The sequence below is a fragment of the Oculina patagonica genome, chromosome 6, assembly GCF_052425735.1.
Source record: "Oculina patagonica isolate OP01 chromosome 6, crgOcupat, whole genome shotgun sequence".
In the NCBI taxonomy this organism is placed as follows: Eukaryota; Metazoa; Cnidaria; class Anthozoa; order Scleractinia; family Oculinidae; genus Oculina; species Oculina patagonica.
The window spans coordinates 37,558,571-37,575,787 of record NC_135763.1 but is presented as its reverse complement, the minus strand read 5'-3'; the positions used below and the strand labels follow the sequence as shown (position 1 = coordinate 37,575,787).

Below are 17,217 nucleotides of genomic sequence, written 5' to 3'. Positions count from 1 at the left end.
TTACTCATTGATTACTCATTGATTTCATTGATGTCATTGATGTCATCGATTAGTTATGCCTGGTATAAGGGTTTCAGGAAGCGCGCCGCACACCCTCGACAAAATTTCCGGACAGTACCCCCTAAAGCAGGGTACTAACCTTTTTGGTGCGTTTGATTATTGAACCCGCTTCGAAAAGTTATACGTCCAACAACGAACAATTGAACTCAATCCCGCCATTTTTCAAGTTTGATAGTTTATGGCTTTTAACAGAACTTTCGAGAAAAAATGTAAATAAAGGGTTAATAGAATTGACCGACATCATTGAACGAAGAAGAAAGACTTAAAAATTACAGAGAAAGACACAACCAAAGTTGCAAAGAGAGGCAAAGCGAGTTTATTGAAAAGTCATGTCAATGTTTGTAAACAGAAAGAATATAACTGTAGGTACACATACATACATGTATATAGTGAGTCCAGTTCACTAATAAACATAATTATAAGAAAGAATAAGATCTCAAATATGTACACAATATTTATGAAACAAACACGATTTATAAATTATGATACACAGGCGATTTTAAAAAGATATGGTTAGACCGAATAAGAGCAGAATAAAGTATTCAGGTCAGAATATAAATTCGTGAAATGAAAACGAAAAACTGTCTTGTATTTTCAACTGGTAGTTAAGTTAGAAACAGCAAAGCAAGAGGCAGGCACGGTTCTATTCATACTGTGATTGCCAGGCTCCCAATAACACCAAGAATAAGGGCGCTAAGGTAACCGCTGACATGTAACGAGTGACCCGAGGCAGCTTGAAGACCAGACAAGCTCCCTATTACACCAAATAAAAGGCTGCTTAGGTAACTGCTGACAGAGTGACCCGAGGAAGCTTGAAGACTAGAGCCTATGATAAAAAAGAAAATAAGAAATAAGGAGACATTTTCACTTTCGTATAACTGAAGTTCTATCGTCTCATATAGTATTGCTACCTACAAAGCCGAAGGTCACTTAATAATAATAAATAATAACAAATAAAGTTTTTTGGGCGAGTTTAAAAAACTCAATGCGCTAACATTTCTATATTAAGACATTATTAATATAATGTAATAATTGCCTATAAGACACTAATAAATAAAATGAGTGAAACAACTGATCAAAAGAACGTAACTTTACGTCAAATATAAGTTTACGAATCGAGGATGTAAATACTTGTCAAAATGAGCGAAAGAAGAGGGGTTACTCATTTAGAAAATTTCAGCATTCATTCACACAATCCTACTCACTCAATCCTAGTACAGTAGAACCCCGGCCGGTAACTCGAACTCGGAAAACTCGAACACCCCGCTAACTTAAACTAACTTCCATTTCCCTTGAATTTGACCTCACTTTTCAGACATTTTTCGGATAACTCAAAACCCCCGCTAACTTGAACTAAATTCCGTTTCTCTTGATCAAAATTTGGGTCAAATTTACCCCAATAATTCGAATTCCGGTTCTTGCAATTCGCCACGGTTGCCCATTGTTTGAGCAAGAGCAGATTACGTATTTGACAGCCATTTCCACTCTTATCATAAGAATGTATGATCGTGTAAGAGTTTCTGACGAGATAATTTGCACTTTTCTGTATACTGAAGTGCCGAAATAATCAGTAAACTATCAATGATTAACTTGGTAAATTAAATATTCAATCTACCCCGATAACTGGAAACGCCGCTGACTCGAACTGTTTTTCCTTTCTCCTCAGAGTTTGAGTTACCGGGGTTCTACTGTAGCTTACTGTATTTATTTCGTACACACACCACACAGTTCTCACCTCGGTGAACGCAGTGTCCTTTTTTACTCTTCTTGTATCCTTTCTTGCATTTACATTTTCCTTCGTGGCATTCTTCGTGTCGCTTGCAATTACATGCTTGAAGAAAAAAAAAACATTTTGAGTATGCCTTTTTTTATTTATCTTGACCTTAAACATTTTACCTAGTTGTGGTGATAAGGCTTAGGAAATGCAGGCAGGAGGCCCCTGGGCCGGGTTGTTCGAAAGGCGATTAATGCTAACCCAGGATTAAAAGATGGTCGAGGTTTTAATATCTCTTGTTTTAAAAGGTTTTCCATAGCTAATGTTTTGTGAAGTTTGAGATTGGTCCACGTCAAAACTGGGCCGGGGACAGAAAATATTAACAGAAAACCTCAACGAAATGTTACTAAAACTGAAATCAAATTTCACGCTAATCCTGGATTAGCTTAATCGTGCTTTGAACAACGGGGCCCTGATCTTGCCCCTGATTGGTTTAACCATGCCATATTGGTCATGGAAGAGAGACCTGACAAGGGGCTTCCTACTTAGCCCTCCAGGTTGGAAGCTGGTCGTGGGACCAATCACCTACAACAACCCCTAAAAACAGATCTGCCATATATGCGCTAAGTGACGTAAAGAAGCTAATAAGTAAGTAGTAAGTACCCAAACAAGTATAACTTACCAAAAATACATGGATCAGATGATTCGTTCTATTAACTTTATTACAGAATGTTGTGTGTCAGGAATTGAGATGTTTTGGTTAACTAAGGGTGAGCATAAAATATACTTCGCATTTGAGTTGCGTTGAGTGTTCCTAAATCCTCAGAAATCTCGTTGTCACTTAATTTCATTCTGTTGTAATACGCCATGGGACAACGCGCTATACCTTGCTATGTGCACTGATGTAAAGGGTAAGTCACCCAATTCACCATCCTCGTTACACCCCCCTGAGTTTCTCGGTGCAAATCTTTACAATTGTGGATTATCTCATCAAAAGCTCACCCTTCTTCACACAAACTTCGTTCTTCCTCTCATATCCTGACTGACATTCACAGGAGTATTTCCCCTGTTCGTTTACACATTCTTCCTTAGCACCACTGCAGACTTTTTCATTTTGAGAACATTCATCCAAGTCTGAAATAGAAATCGGTATATCTATTTTAGCCGAATGCAATTCATGCGAATTGATTGGTTTATACAGGTCACCGTATCTAAGTTCATCCCGACAGCGGTCAAACGCAAAAATTGACGTCACATCCGGTCTTCGCTGCCTCGAACTTTTGACTCGAAAGTGGGCAAACTTTTGCAAGAAATTGTTAAAGAAATAGTACGGTGAAAGAACAGTTCAAGCTGGGACACTCAGTGGAGATGAATTATAAACCTTAACTTTCCAGGGACGGCGTTAACTTTTGGCTTTAAAGCAAAAGTTTACGGAAAATTTAAGACTTTGTATGGGAAATTTTGGCGGCAATTACACATGAACTGCGCACGCGCGCTGCGTTTGACCGCTGTGTGAAGTTCATCACAGTACCGTGGCTCACAAATATGTTAGGCCGGTGTACGCGTCAGCGGCGTCCCCGAGAACAGCCGGGGAGCTAAATTATTGCAATTATTTGAGTGGTTCTCGGAGTGTGTGTCTGAGAAAACAGGTACAATTAAAAAATATCCCTCTTCCGACCTCTTCCCGGATTTCTCCACTCTCGCCCGTTGGATATGGGATTTTTATAGCCAACAACGCGCCTCGTTGGCTAATATCCACCATCTCATACCCAACGCGCACTCGTAGAATAATTGTTAAATACCGGATACCATTTCCGGCAGGTAAGGGCCGTCTGTTGCTCTATGTAATAGCTGTCACACTTTTGTAAAATATTAACATCTCTTATCAGCTTTGCGTTGTAGTTTCTATATTTTCAGTCACACCATGTACATGATTCTACTACTGAGTTCACGGTAAAACTGCGAGCTTTAAGGAAGGTATATGGCCAAGGACAGGCTATTTTGGTCGCACCGAACGGGAGTTTTCTATCATTTATCTGCACTAAGGTAAAATATATTATTTGTAGGTTAACGGAGATCTCGTTTAAGATACTTTTATTTATGAAGAAACGTAGTATTAATTCCTATATTTCCTCCAAACAATGAATCCTGACAGATTCTCCTTACACCAGCCTAATGGTGGATTTCCACTGACGCGTAATTTTTTACGTGCGTGAAAAAATTTAGAGACAATGTATGAACGGCTTGCGTACACGTTTACGCAAGCCGTTCATACATTGTCTCTAATTTTTTCACGCACGTAAAAAAATACGCGTCAGTGGAAATCCACCATAACTCTGTCATCAGCCTTATTTGCATTTTTCAAGATTACTTTTTTCTAGATATTAATTAAACTCCAACAATGTCAATTTTTTTTCTTTTTTTTAGAGAGACTATTATACGTTCTTACCTTCGCACTTTCCATCACTGTTTTTGATAAATCCAGAAGAACATTTGCAAATGCCTTCTTCACAAACTTGATTTTCGCCACAATTGCAAATCCCTGCAGCAGTATGGGTAAAAGATACAAGGAAAAGCAACAAATTTATTACCAAATAAACTAATTATTTGGCCTAGTGGTCCAGGGCCCGCTGGTCCTGGGTTCAAATCTTTCTATACCTAACAAAAGATGGATTTGTGTCGGTGGTCCCGAATTCAACTGCTTCGTGCTTTGCAAACAGTCAACTGGTCTGCTTCCCACCCGACCACCAGTAGGGACTTTTTAACAAGTTTCAGGTTTGTGTACAATATTTGTTTGTTTAATTAAGGGCCACAATTAAAACTACTGGTAAATCAGTAATTGTGATTACCCTTTGATGTAAAGAAGTTTTTTCTCATTATTTTCTTGTTATCCCTGCAGAGGACGTTCCCTCCTAGTGAATACTGATCACACCATAAAAATTAACGGGTACAATGACTGAAACCGTTTTTTTCTCGTATTTCTTGTATTTTTATTCGTTATATTGTCTCATAGTTTATCTATAGTTTTAATATTCTAGTGTATTTTTATATTTTATTGTAAATAATTTTAATGGGCCACTGGTTTGTTAATATTATTTATGCTATTTTAGTGCTACCCTCGTCAAAAAGAGTCTTTACTTAACTACTTACTAAACGGCTACAAACGTTTAGGCTTGTACTTTGATTTCCAGTTTTCACTGAGATCAATCATCAGAATCTCTACTCACCCTCACAGGCACTTCCGTCAGCGTTCTTCTTGAATCCTTCTTTGCATTCACACTTGTAGCTTCCAGCCATGTTTACACAGACAAAGTTCGCGATCGCGGAGCAAACTTTCTGTTTGCATTCATCTATATCTGCAAGCAAAGATGACCAATACATTTACCAGATTTCTGTTTGTTCTTCTATTGTTCAGATTAGATGAGCGTCAAATGAGTTGGTGTGTGTGAACGACGCAGCAACGGCAAACAAGTTGGCCAACTGTTGGCGACAAAATAGAACTTGTCTCTATTCTCACCAACAGTTTGCCAACTTGTTTGCAAACTGTCGTTGGGTCGTTCACACACACCAACCTGAGTTTGCCAACTTTAGTTTGTCGTGTGAAGGCCGCTTAAGCTACTTAGACAAGTAACGCGTCAGACCACCCCAGTCCCCACACAAACATATTCATGCGGCTTGTCCCCAAAATCTTTCAGGTGTCTCAATCCACGATGGCGGACACACTAGCATTTGAACACCTGAAAAAATGTGCTATCTTGGATTTCTTAGGCTTAGAGGTTGGAAGACGGTAAAAAAGTTGCCAACTTTGAGTTACTCTGATACTATTAAATTATTAACTTCATTTTTTAAGGTGGCTATTAGTAGTTAGTCAGAATTAAATATGCCAGTCTTTGGTATTCTAACACAGCTATACCAATAACGTTAAGGAAAATCTTTTAGCACAAAAGTAAATAACATTTACAGTTACCGATGAACAATTTGAGGTCGTGGTGAGGTCAAAATCTGTTTCCATGGCAACGTCATATGAAATACACTATTTTGGACCTTTCGAGGCTAATAACGCAAAAACTACTCGGTGAAAATTTTTATTTTTCACACATTTTTATCCAACCGACAAAATAAACATTTCTGCAATTTTTTAAAGAAATCTGTCAAAAGTATTCGAAGCTACGGAGCTATTTTTGCATACATTTATTAGGGAGGGCCATATTGTAAACTACTGGACCACCAGTAAACTATGTCACCCTCCTTAAATACCGTCACCGTCACCGTCTAGTGTTAGAGTAATTAGCTTTAACAGTCGAAAAATAAGGTATGTTTGACCGCTTTTGTAGTTGCCATGGCAACGAATTTTGACGTCACAGTGACTCCAAGTTGTTCATTAGTAAAATCTTTACAAGTATGTTTTGAAAGTTAAACCTCGACATTACAAGTGTAGCAGCAATAGAATGCTAATTTTGTTCGCCCTGACTCCAAATAATTTACTCTGACACTAAATCATTCAAAGTTTGATTTGTATTGGTAATCAAATGGCGACGAGTGAAATTAAGAAATAATTTCACGCGCGTTTTGTCAAAACGCTTATAATTTCCCGAGCCTTTAGTCGAGGGAAATTATTAGCATTTTGGCAAAATGCAAGTGAAATTAGGACGAGTATACCATTTGATTACATTTTAATATCATAGATGACAAATTACGCTTACAATCGTCGGTTTTTGACTGGTATATTGCCTTGCAAACTTTGCAAACTCCGAGCTTTGAAAAGTTGAAAGCATACATTTTGCTCAAGTTCGCGAGGTTTTTTAGTCTTTGATGAAAACCCTTTAGAGATTCCTTTTTGTTCTTGACCAAAAGTTTCAAAGATGAATCAACTATGAATTATTTCTCACATTATGACCGTAGTCTTGAATCAACTGAAAACGGTGCCAGTGTAAAACGCTCAAAAATCCGCTCGATGCCATTTATGTATATTGGCTTAAGTCTAGAAGTCGTTTTGACGTTTTGAAATATAAAATATCATCAAAAGTTTTATTACATGGCTAAGGCTAGCTGGCTATGATGAAATTCAAGCGAAAATGTACAAAGTTTAAGCTTTAAAACATCTTTTATTACGGACGCCTTCTTGCCGCTAACTCCGTTGCCATGGCAATTTTAGTGGTCACCCAACTAGTTTAGCTTTTTAGTTATTTTGGGTGACCAGCAACTGTATGTATTTTTAATTTATTTATTGTTTAAACATTTCTTTTTGTAATTTTACAGTTCAAATAAACTTTTGTTGTTTTGTTGTTGTTGTTGTTGTTGTTGTTGTTGTATAATTTAACATGTGAAATTATAAATTAACGTTAAAATTTCGCGCCAAAATTAAGGAGTAATTTGTCACCTATGATATTACAATAATTATTAACTCATCTTCATTTTCTTACCTTGACACGTTCTGTTTCCTATTGCACTATTTCCATCTGCACGTATCTTTTCATAACCATCAGGGCAAGCGCATCCATAAGTGCCATTACCCTGTTTACAAATCTCTCCAGTGGGGCACTCAAGACCATTCTTCTCACATTCGGTCATTTCTGAAGAAACCAAATAAAGTGAATTCATTAATTCAATATTGATACCATATTGTTGCTAATATGAGTACATTGTCATGGAAACAGGAAAAGAATGTACCTTGAATAAATATTGATACCATATGCATGATTGTTAATATGAGTACATTGACAAGGAAACAGGCAAAGAACGCGGAGAATGCGTTTAGCAGAGACTATCAAAAGAGCAATTACGGAAAGATCCTCAATGCTCCCCGAAGCGAAGGAAAACTTACTGTTAACTGTAAGGATTTTATTAAATATTTTGTTTCAACGCCATTCCCCTCCCCTCAAGTGAAAACAATTGAACACTATTAACTTTATTGTTTATCACTTAACTTATCTGCGGCTGCCAAAAAACTCAATACAACATTAACTATTGAAATTTTTAGCTGCTAAGTTTGCACTGAGATATCCTTCCTTCCTTTTTCACATGCAAAGTATTTTTGTACTGTCTTCTGCTGTCGACTTCCAAATACTTACAAAACAGTAATTAAACCTAAGCTTTTATCCACATCCTACAATACAATACAATACAATACAATACAATACAATACAATACAATGTTTAATGTCGTCATTACACTTAGCTATGGTTTCGATGCGTCCCGCAGATATGGTTAGCAAAATCTGCGGGAACGCACCAGCTAGTTTACAGGTAAGCCACAATGAAAATGAACGTAGTGTTTAAAGTGATGGTTTATTACGGCGTTCAACGCAACATTTAGCTGCATTGCGTTTTGCAAAACTGGCAATGTAACATTTTTTGCGTTGCAAGTAGCAAAGAAAATTTCCCCGCACGTAACATGACCAATTAAGTCTTAGTTCTCGAGAAACCTCCACCTGTTAATTGTTTTTTTACGGCCATAAACACAAAAAAAGATAAAGAATCTAACAACTTAAAATTTTGGTTTTAGTTATGTTCTTAGCGACAACATTCTCGTTAAGAGAGTGTACCAACATACCTAGACAAATACCAGCTTCGGTTGTGTTAAAACCCACGCGACATTTGCAAAAAGGTTTGTCTTTCCAGTAAGGATCAACAACACATCTTTCGACACCACTTCCGGCGGCTTTACACTTCTCTTCATATTCTGGTGGGCATGGCAGAGCCTCTGCAACAAGACAAGGGAAATACGGACCATGCGCAAATGAGCCTTATCGCCCGAAAGCAGTCTGAAACGAGGGAGATATTTTCTTACTAGTATCCCAAGCTAGTCAGACTTATAATAAAAAATATATGTCATCTTTAAGTTCATGGCTCCATTTTGCCCCAGCGGATCACTAACATCGCTCATAATGCCCGTGGACCAGTGGACATAACGGGAAAAATGACGCCCCGACCATTAAACCAAAAACTGAAATATCACAATAACGAATTAAAACTGTAGAAAAACTCAAGAGAAACACAGAAAGGCCAAAAAGGGGCATGGATGGGCAAAATTCGAAAAAAAAATAAAACGGATTGCGTTCGGGTAAACTTAAAAAACGTCGGACTGACATTTTTTAAGTCTATCTTAAATTGTATGAAATTGTCATCGAATGCTCGAAAATTATCCTTGTCTGTTATGTTAAATGACCGTGATTTTGCCAATAAAGGACTTCTTTTTTCTCTGCCAATTTTAAAGCTTAGAGCTCTTAAATAAACATTAAAATAAAAAGAATAACTTAGAATACCGGGACCAAGCCCCTTTAACGTTTTTCCATATTACCTCTGCACCATCTTCCATTCCCAGTCATCTTTCCTTCACAGCGACACTTTCCTCCATGGCATCTGCCGGCGTCCTTATAAGTATCACAGTCTCCATTCCTTTTGCACGGATGTGGAGGAGCTGGCAAAACAAACACACAGCAAGTTTGTAACAAGCTTTGTTTGGAGTAAACCCTTATTTTAAGTAGCGACGCAAATACAAGCTTAGGCACAGACGCAAGCATGACAGCTTGCTCTTATTTCACCGTGAAAACGGCCTCGACGCATGCATAAGCACAAGCGCAGACGTAAGGATCTAAATGTTTCTTTTTTGTGCTTGCGCTTGTGTTTGCGTTCGCGTTATGCCGTGTGAAAACGAAACACCTCATAAGCACAAGGAAATGTAGGACGTCTGGCCGTACCTGCCCAATTAAAACACTCGTTACAGATTTACCTGCGCCTGCGCATTCGAGCCTTGTAACTAGTAAACGTGGTTTCCGTATGCCTGTGCTTGCGTGGCTTGTGAAAACTAGGCTGAACATGTCAAAAATGATGCACTTATAAAAATCTGTTTATGAGTCTTTCAGGGCTAATAATTAATGGTGGTTTATGGCACTTGTTTTTTAACTGGTATATGATGAACTTGCTCGGCTTCAATTCTGAGCACTCACAAATTAGTTTTTGCTATGCATAATATAAGAGAGCAGCTTGTTATTAAAAAATGGTAGAAATCTCCCTTTTTATTCTGACGAACAATGTCTCTCAAACGTTTTTTCACGAAAGCGATATGAAAAATGCAAATGAAACTTTGGGGCACGCATTGCAAAGATAACAATAATGGATGCATTTATTAACTTGTCAGCAAAATATAATAAACCCTTTAAAAACTCCCTTGTTGGGTCTGTGTTGAGGAATATTGGCCTGCAGTAATTATAAGGATCGACCACCAGCTTGCATTGAAAAATAGGACCGCTACCAATATTTTCGGACGCCAATACGGCCATGACATTAGCACAAGAACAAGTAAATATTTTCTTACCAGGATTACAAATCCTTCCATCTTTAATCTGTCCAAGTCCACAATCGCATGTTCCCGGTATGAAACACTGACCGTACTTGCAGTCCGCATCGCTATGGCATTCTGGTAAATAAGCCAAAAAAAGTGCATAAAGAGAAAGGGTAGACATTTATATGCTTTTAAATCTAGCGCGTATTATTCGCGCAGATGGCATACTAGTTATTTGATCGGATTGTTTCCCTTTAAGGGACAGTGTCACCGTGATTAAGGTCGCGCAGGACCCTTGCGCATTAATAAATTCATTAGCCAAATTTCTTGACGGAGTGCTATCTTGTAAAGCTTTAATTCGCTACATTTTGAACATCGATTCCTCTAAAATTTATCAAGGATAAAAGATGATGGAATTACATCCTGATTGTCCTTTTACTGAGAGATGACCGTTTGCTGTAATGTTACAGGCTCTTAAAAGTTTAACTGCAGATCTTGCGATTTTGTGTCCAAGTTTTCGGCTACAATAGCGCACCGAATAAGAAGATTACACGGTATATAAACTAGTGATGAATCATAACCTCTTTTATGTTATGACAAGAACGAAATTTAATATTTCAAAAACTGCTAGAAGTTATCTGCTTCTAAGAGAGTAAAAATGTGAAAACTAAACTTTGAAACGTGCTATCTTCAACTTGAGAACGAAATTTCAAAATTCGCTCTTGAGTGCACCAAGTTCATGTTCCTCGCGAATCAACTCCTGAAATTCTTTTTCGGCGGAGAAAACTTGGACACGAATTGCAGGATTTTCCGCTTCCGAAGACCTTCCGAGTCAATGTTTACAACCGTCTTGTGCTATAGATCGCAGCTGTGAATCTAATTATGATAATTCGCTTTGTTTCAGCGCACGGTACGCAAAGCTGACAACAATACCGTCTAATTACTCGTACAAAGAACTTTAAGAAAAACATTCTCATGAATATTTCGTTTGTTGTCGGCTTCAGTCGTCGCAGTTCGTGCATACTCTTTAAATAAATACATACATAATAATTTCAAGGGTCCTGCGCGACCTTAAGTGGTACTTGGAAATTCAATGAAGGTGTTGGTATTGATTGGAAATCTACTAAAGTGGCCATGGCCGTATTGGCTCCCATCCAGTTGCTTCTAGGGCATCTTGACCTGTTATGTCCCATGGTAGCTTATGGATGATTTTAGCTGCCCTTACATGAATATTTAACTATTTAGATTAATTCCACATCAGCCTCTGGCTGCCTGTAGTTTTAACCTATTTCAAATAAAGTATGTATGTATGTAGGCAAAACGTACTGTACTAGTAAAGAACATTGTCAAAACGTGGTTTGGCTACGGATGGTTAAAATGAAGTAACGCAACTTTAAAACTTAAACAGTAAACGAGAAAATGCTCACACAAATGCGCGGCTTGAAATCACTAAAAAAATGACTCGGTTAGGGGTCATGAATGGTCCATCAATATATTTCAGTGCTCGCAAAATTATGCTTCTTCTCGGAATGCTCGCAACATTTTAGTGGGTACTCGTTTGCTCGTGGTCAAGTGCTTGCTTGTTCGGTTTTTAGTGGAGGGAGCTTTTTGAAAATTGCTCGTTGCTCGCAAGGAAAACTTTTGTCAATGCTCGTGTTCGCAAAGAAAAACAGTCTGTTCGCAAAGATCATTTGATATCCCTTCAGTTTGCTCTCTGGGCTACGAGTTCGACTGAGTTCCCGTGTATTGTCACGTGACATTGTTTTGGGTCCCATAATTCTACTACACTCCCAAGGGGTGGTGGGGGTTCCATGTTCCCAAGTTCCCATAAAAGTTTCCCTTGTGTTACGTCCGTTAACTAAAAGTATTTTGTAGATTTTTGTGATCCCTGTTACCTAATATTAAATATCAGAAATTACTATTTTTTCTTCTTATAAAAGGCACATTATAAGTGATGCAATGCATGTTTCTCTCCTACAGAAATTACTCTTTTTACTTGTATTGTTTAAAAACGCTCAGCATAAAAATATGAAACAAAAACCTACGAGTACACTTGCCATCCTTTGTGTGCCAAAAACCCTTTATGCATCTACATATTTCAACTTCAGGCCGCAAGGGGTCTGCGACACAATAACTACCAACACCGCAGTCAGCCCAGTCGTGAGTCTTTGAACAGTTTATTGAATCTAAAGGAACAGAGGGACGAGGTTTAATTCATGGTAAGCAACGTCCAAAAATGATTCTTTTAAAGTCTGCCTTATTAGGTTGTGATATGATTTGGCGAAGGAATTACGTCATTAAAAAACATAAACATTTTATGCGTAACACCTGTTACGTAGAAACTGCAGCATTGTATAATTATTTTTAAAGAAATGTTAATTGGCTTAGGGACTGGTCAATAAGAAGAGGGGAAGGGCCACCTGCTTTTGAGCTCTTGAAAAGGGGTGGGTTATGTAGTTTCGATCTACACGTAGGGGTGGGTCATCTAACGTTTTTTAAAACTGTTATACAGTCAACTCTTTCTAAGACGGACACCTTCGGGACCGGCCGCAGCTGTCCGTCTTAGAGAGGTGTCCGCCTTATAGAGAGTCGAGGTAACATGACACCAGCAATGAAATAATAAAGCTAAACCTTTGCACAATGCAACAAACCCTTGCTGACTGCAACAAGACTAAAATAATAAAAGGACCGTATTTGCTTGTTAAAGCAAAAATTGAAAACTTCTTCAAACTGTAATACTGTAAGTAGAAAACGACCTCACAAGTGTCCATGCACGTTAGCAGAGAGGTAATCCGTCATTTTTTTTGGTTAGTAAGCTTAGTTTAGACGTACGTATCCAATAGGACGCTGACTAGCTTTAGGTCGATACGAAGTTTGGAAGTATTTCTACCAATAAAACATGATTAAAAAACACTTCTCAAGTTACCGTTAATGATTTCAAAGTGGCCGTTGTCCGCCTTAGAGAGGTGTCCGTCTTATAGGGAGTTTGGTTACACTAAAATGACTAAAAAACGGCAGGGACAATCACCAGGTGTCGGTCTTCTGAACCTCGTTCTCAGGCCCTCTCTTTTTCCTCATCTATCAAGGAGAGGCCTACGAACGAGTTTGGTATAATTACCTCTGCAGGTTCCCCCAAGTCCGACAGTGTCATTTTGACAAATGCATTTTTTCACAAGTTTTCTTTGCTCGCATTTCGCCCGGGGATCGCAATCGTCGTCATCTTTGCAACTTTTAAAAGGCGCTGAAAAAAAATAATTAATTAAAATCGATCATACTTGACGCATTTGATCATAAATTATCCATATGTTAATTTGCGCCGAATAAGCATTAAGTTATTATTACTATTATTATTATTTTTATTATTATTATTATTATTATTATTATTATTATTATGACGTCATTTCCCTAGTTGTCACATGGGAATATTTCATGGCAGTTTTATCTTGTGGCATGGTGGTCTAACGTTTTTCTCGGCCTTAAAATTTTCAAAGCTATAAAGCTCTTTAAAATAATTGCTTCAAAGGATTCTGGGATATTTTTTATGATAATTATTTGTTATTATTATTATTATCATCATCATTATCATCATCATCGTTTTTATTATTGTTATTAAAGTTATTATTATTATACAGTAGGTAGAACTTCAGGCCATGCGCATTAGAACAATTTCGATATAAAATCCTACAACATATCGTCGAATTCAAAGTTTTGTTCATCCCTAAGCCTAGCCTTCGTGGCCGGCGTTCAATGGAGAAGGGAGTTCGAGCGCGAAGCGCGAGGTGAGAGGAGAGCGCAAAGCGCGATCGGATCGCGCTTTGCTGTCTCTCCTCGTACCTCGTGCTTCGCGCTCGACATCATTTTACAGTTGTCATAAATAATACAACACTATTTCCACACTGTCAAGGAGATAAGTCAAGGAAACAAGTTTTTTGTTGATCAAGGAGATACGTTTTCAGCACACCACCTTAATTTTTCGAAAATTTACGGTGGCTCTAAAACCAATCAACGCGCGTTTTTGGGTTATAAGCACTAAATGGGAAAATTAATGATGTTTTTAACATAAGCTACTGTTGCTATGGCTACCAGCGACGTATGATGCAATGATTGGACATTTGTTTGATATTATAATTGCTGCAACAACGGTAAAATATTTGTAGTGGTGACCCATCAAGGTATAAGAGATGAAAAATGCTGGAAACCGATATGAGCCTCCTTCTTAAGCTTTTTCATTTGTACTTACTTTCACACATTTTCGCATCTTTATAAATACAATGACACTCTCTTTGGATGCACTTGTCTTGCCCTTTTAAACAGTCCTTGTCAGACTCGCACTTTGCTGCATGCTCAGCTGAAACAATAAACATTAAAAACATGAATACTGAAGGACCATAGTTACATCTGGAGTACAAATGTCGGCATCGAAAAATAAGAGACTCTGAAAACCAGGCAAGGATCACTTGGACAAACAGAAGCAGATTGTATCCGATTCTTAGTGCTTTTTGGAAAAAGAGTCGATCAAAAATAAGCCTGGGACGTGCACGTTACAGCACATTACTATCACTACACAAGCATATTGCCCAATAAAGGCTCGTTCTGCTCGTTGTAGAAATACATAGACTACATTTTATAAAAGACTTCTGCGGGAGACTACCCCCCAAAAAAAATTTTTTTTTTTTTTGTTCAAATTTTTTTATTTGATAAAAAGGAAAAAAAAAAAACAAAAAAAAAAATGAAAAAAATACACCGGAAGCTTAATCATGGTTTGAACAAATGATCATTACTTTCACGCACTTTACAGTTAACAGGTTAAACTTATCAAGAGTCGGTTGTCTCGAAAAGTCGCCAAACGTTTGCAAATTGTTAAATCTTTTATAACTCCTAAAAATAAAACTGCATTTTATGAACTGTGTTGGTAGAGCGTTTGAAGGTATCTCAGTTATAAAGTCACTGCGTAATACGTTGCGCGACGTGCGATTAGCGAGCGCGTTCGGAGAAGACTCAGAGAAAGTTTAAAATTTGTAATTTCGCGTGTGCGAGGGGCGGATTTGGTGTTTTACATTTAAAGATCTCGTGCTTCAAATTTTTTCGTTTAGTTATCGCTTACAGTCTTGGAACGGAAAATAAACTGAGAAGGATCCTAAAAATATTGAAGTAAAATCGAACGCTTATCCAACTTTGCCTAGCCGGCAAACCCTACTACTTGCCCTAACCATGAATCTCGCTCCCATTAGACTGATAAATTGAGACCAGCATTGCACGCGGATTGCTGCTAAAAGACCTGGTACAACAGGGAAACGGGTTTCCAGAAACACTCGTGACGCGCGCATGTTTCCCAGTTTTGCCACACGGGAAGTGTTGTTTGCAACGTCAGTTTTTGTCTCCAAGAAGAAAAACTTGCTTCTGCTACACCACAGAAACATTCAGTGTTTTCACGCGGCATGGAACCATGGCAAAACAGGGAAACAATTATGAAAAAACGGCATGTTTCCTCGTTTTGCCAGGAAAAGGATACCTTATGACAAAACTTACGATACAACTTACTTGATCTGTTGGCGTAAAGACCACCAATGAAGAAACCGATCAGCAGACAAAAGAGAATCTGTCTTGTTGTAGGTCCCATTTTCAGGGAGACGGGCTTTTCTGCGAGGCCAGCCACTAAAGCTGCACAGAAAAAGCTGCCAAATTGAATTTTAGCATAACCTAGGCGCGCGCTCTGATTAGTTAATTTAACGTTTACTGACGTGTAGTATATGAAATAATTCCTCGAAGTGAAATTGCAATTAAAGAAATTGCAAAGAAAAAGGCCTAAAAAAATTGGTAAAGCATCACCCCGGTACGGTATCGCAGAGGTCACGGATTCAATACTCAGTGTAGAATAAGAAACAATCCTCCAAAACTTGAACTTCGCAAACAATCGTGACTATTATTCATGATGATTATTTAACAATAATTCCACGAGCGCGCATTGGATACAGTTCTAATGGGGCAGACCATGAACGTAATGGCGCTCCTGAAAATATCTAATTGCCGTAACCGTTCATCAGTAGGATGCCTAAAATGCGTGAAATTCCACAATAATTGGTTTCGGCTCCATTAAATCCTATACCAATTGTTAGATAGTAGATAGCCAACGAGGCACGTAGCGCCGAGTTGGCTTTAACTATCTCATATCCAACAAGTACGAATGAAATAATTGTTTCACCCAAAGAATTGCAGGTGATCGTTGACGCCTGCCATATTTGTAGACTAGTCCACGGTATATGAGCACATATACCCACACAGCGGTCAAACGTAGCGCGCGTGCGCATTACCTGTGTTATTCCCGCCAAAATTTCCCATACAAAGTCTTAAATTTTCCGAAAACTTTCGCTTTAAAGCCAAAAGTTAACGCCGTCCCTGGAAAGTTAAGGTTAATACGCCGCTTATGGATTGGAAATTTGATAATTCATCTCCACTGAGTGTCCCAGCTTGAACTGTTCTTTCACCGTACTATTTCTTTAACAATTTCTTGCAAAAGTTTGCCCACTTTCGAGTCAAATTCTTAGAAAAGTTCGAGGCCGCGAAAACCGGACGTGGCGTCAATTTTTGCGTTTTACCGCTGTGAAACATAGACCATTGCCTGTAAACCAAACAAAACCCAGGAATCACAATATACCATGGCTAGTTTTTAATAAAAGGAAATACTGCGTATAAACAAGGTGATGTTGCTCCTAAATGATCATGGGTACCCCACCACCCCATTTTTATTTAAAAATTTGAGGTATAATAAGATAAGGCAAGGTTTGACAACGTGAGGCAAATTTGGACGAAAGCAGTAAGAACGATGCCGACATTGAGTCAGAAGAAGAAGAAGAAGAAGAAGAAGAAGAAGAAGAAGAAGAAGAAGAGGAAGAAAAACGCTTGAAGAAATTAAATCTCTTCTGGTAGGGGTCCAGCAAACGTTGCACGATATGCGAACGGAAAACCGAAAAATGGCGGCTGAATTGTCGAATTGCAGTCTTCTTTCAACAAGCACTCAACCGAAATTAGCACGCTGAAGAAAGCTTTAAATAACGCACTAGATAATAACGACAAGTTAAGAAAGTCGGTGAATTCCCTTAAGAGAAAGTAAATGAACAGGAAGAAACATCGACGAGCTCTATGGTCAGCAAGACGACCTT

At 38.2% G+C, this 17,217-nt stretch overlaps 1 protein-coding gene across 1 annotated transcript; it reads right to left on the bottom strand.

Moving 5' to 3' along the window:
* Positions 1–445: 445 nt before the first annotated feature.
* On the bottom strand, positions 446–15,756 carry LOC144658075 (uncharacterized). The gene is made up of 13 exons (XM_078518397.1): positions 15,599–15,756; positions 14,298–14,405; positions 13,176–13,298; positions 12,103–12,243; positions 10,091–10,192; positions 9,074–9,193; positions 8,327–8,476; positions 7,198–7,347; positions 5,002–5,130; positions 4,224–4,316; positions 2,777–2,908; positions 1,796–1,891; positions 446–886 (listed from the first exon to the last, which is right to left on the bottom strand). The coding sequence occupies exons 1-13, from the start codon at positions 15,675–15,677 to the stop codon at positions 708–710; spliced, it is 1,602 nt and encodes a 533-aa protein (XP_078374523.1). The 5' UTR covers positions 15,678–15,756; the 3' UTR covers positions 446–707.
* Between the last annotated feature and the right edge of the window lie 1,461 nt (positions 15,757–17,217).

What these genes read in the sequence shown, in the direction of transcription:
- LOC144658075 (XM_078518397.1), bottom strand. Translation starts at nt 15,677, where the DNA reads ATGGGACCTACAACAAGACAGATTCTCTTTTGTCTGCTGATCGGTTTC. An exon ending in TCTTTACGCCAACAGATCAA is followed by an intron (nt 14,406 to 15,598) that starts GTAAGTTGTATC and finishes TTATTGTTTCAG; the next exon opens with CTGAGCATGCAGCAAAGTGC. An exon ending in TGACGGAAGTGCCTGTGAGG is followed by an intron (nt 4,317 to 5,001) that starts GTGAGTAGAGAT and finishes ATACTGCTGCAG; the next exon opens with GGATTTGCAATTGTGGCGAA.